Source organism: Haliaeetus leucocephalus, unplaced genomic scaffold, assembly GCF_000737465.1.
Source record: "Haliaeetus leucocephalus isolate CR32 unplaced genomic scaffold, Haliaeetus_leucocephalus-4.0 Scaffold157, whole genome shotgun sequence".
Classification (NCBI taxonomy): Eukaryota; Metazoa; Chordata; class Aves; order Accipitriformes; family Accipitridae; genus Haliaeetus; species Haliaeetus leucocephalus.
This window is the reverse complement of record NW_010972593.1, coordinates 1,166,386-1,166,739: the sequence shown is the minus strand read 5'-3', so window position 1 is coordinate 1,166,739 and position 354 is coordinate 1,166,386. Positions and strand designations below refer to the sequence as shown.

The following is a 354-nucleotide window of genomic DNA, read 5'->3' as shown; positions in this document are numbered from 1 at the left end:
CGGGGCCGGGACGGCGCGGTAGGTTGAGCGGTCTCATTGATACGGTACCCGGCGGACCGGATTCCTCGGGTACCTTCGTTTAAACGCTCGTTCGTTCTCTTCCCGGGGGGATACAGGACCGGCGCCATGTGGATCCAGGTGCGCACCATGGACGGGAAGGAGACCCACCGCGTGGATTCGCTCTCTAAACTTACCAAGGTGGAGGGGCTGCGCTTACGGATACACGAGGTTTTCGGTGTCGAGCCTCACCGGCAACGTCTCTTCTACCGGGGCAAGCAGGTACCGACGCGGCGGTGGGGGGGGGACGGGGACACGGACACACATTTGACAGCCCCAGCCCCTCAGCGGCGGGGG

General features: G+C 64.7%; 2 protein-coding genes across 3 annotated transcripts in view; one reads left to right on the top strand and one right to left on the bottom strand.

The window, feature by feature from the left end:
• The window catches only part of LOC104828568 (perilipin-3-like), an 18,594-nt gene extending 18,466 nt beyond the window's left edge, over positions 1 to 128 (bottom strand). Inside the window, exon 1 of the mRNA XM_010562313.1 lies at positions 74 to 128. Within this exon, the coding sequence (XP_010560615.1) occupies positions 74 to 128 (55 nt within the window). The remainder of the gene's footprint in view (positions 1 to 73) is intronic.
• UHRF1 (ubiquitin-like with PHD and ring finger domains 1) overlaps positions 1 to 354 on the top strand; it is a 31,619-nt gene that overhangs the window by 19,019 nt on the left and 12,246 nt on the right. For both annotated transcript variants that reach the window (XM_010562248.1, XM_010562246.1), the window contains exon 6: positions 117 to 279. In XM_010562248.1, the coding sequence (XP_010560550.1) occupies positions 127 to 279 (153 nt within the window). In that variant the 5' untranslated portion in view covers positions 117 to 126. The remainder of the gene's footprint in view (positions 1 to 116; positions 280 to 354) is intronic.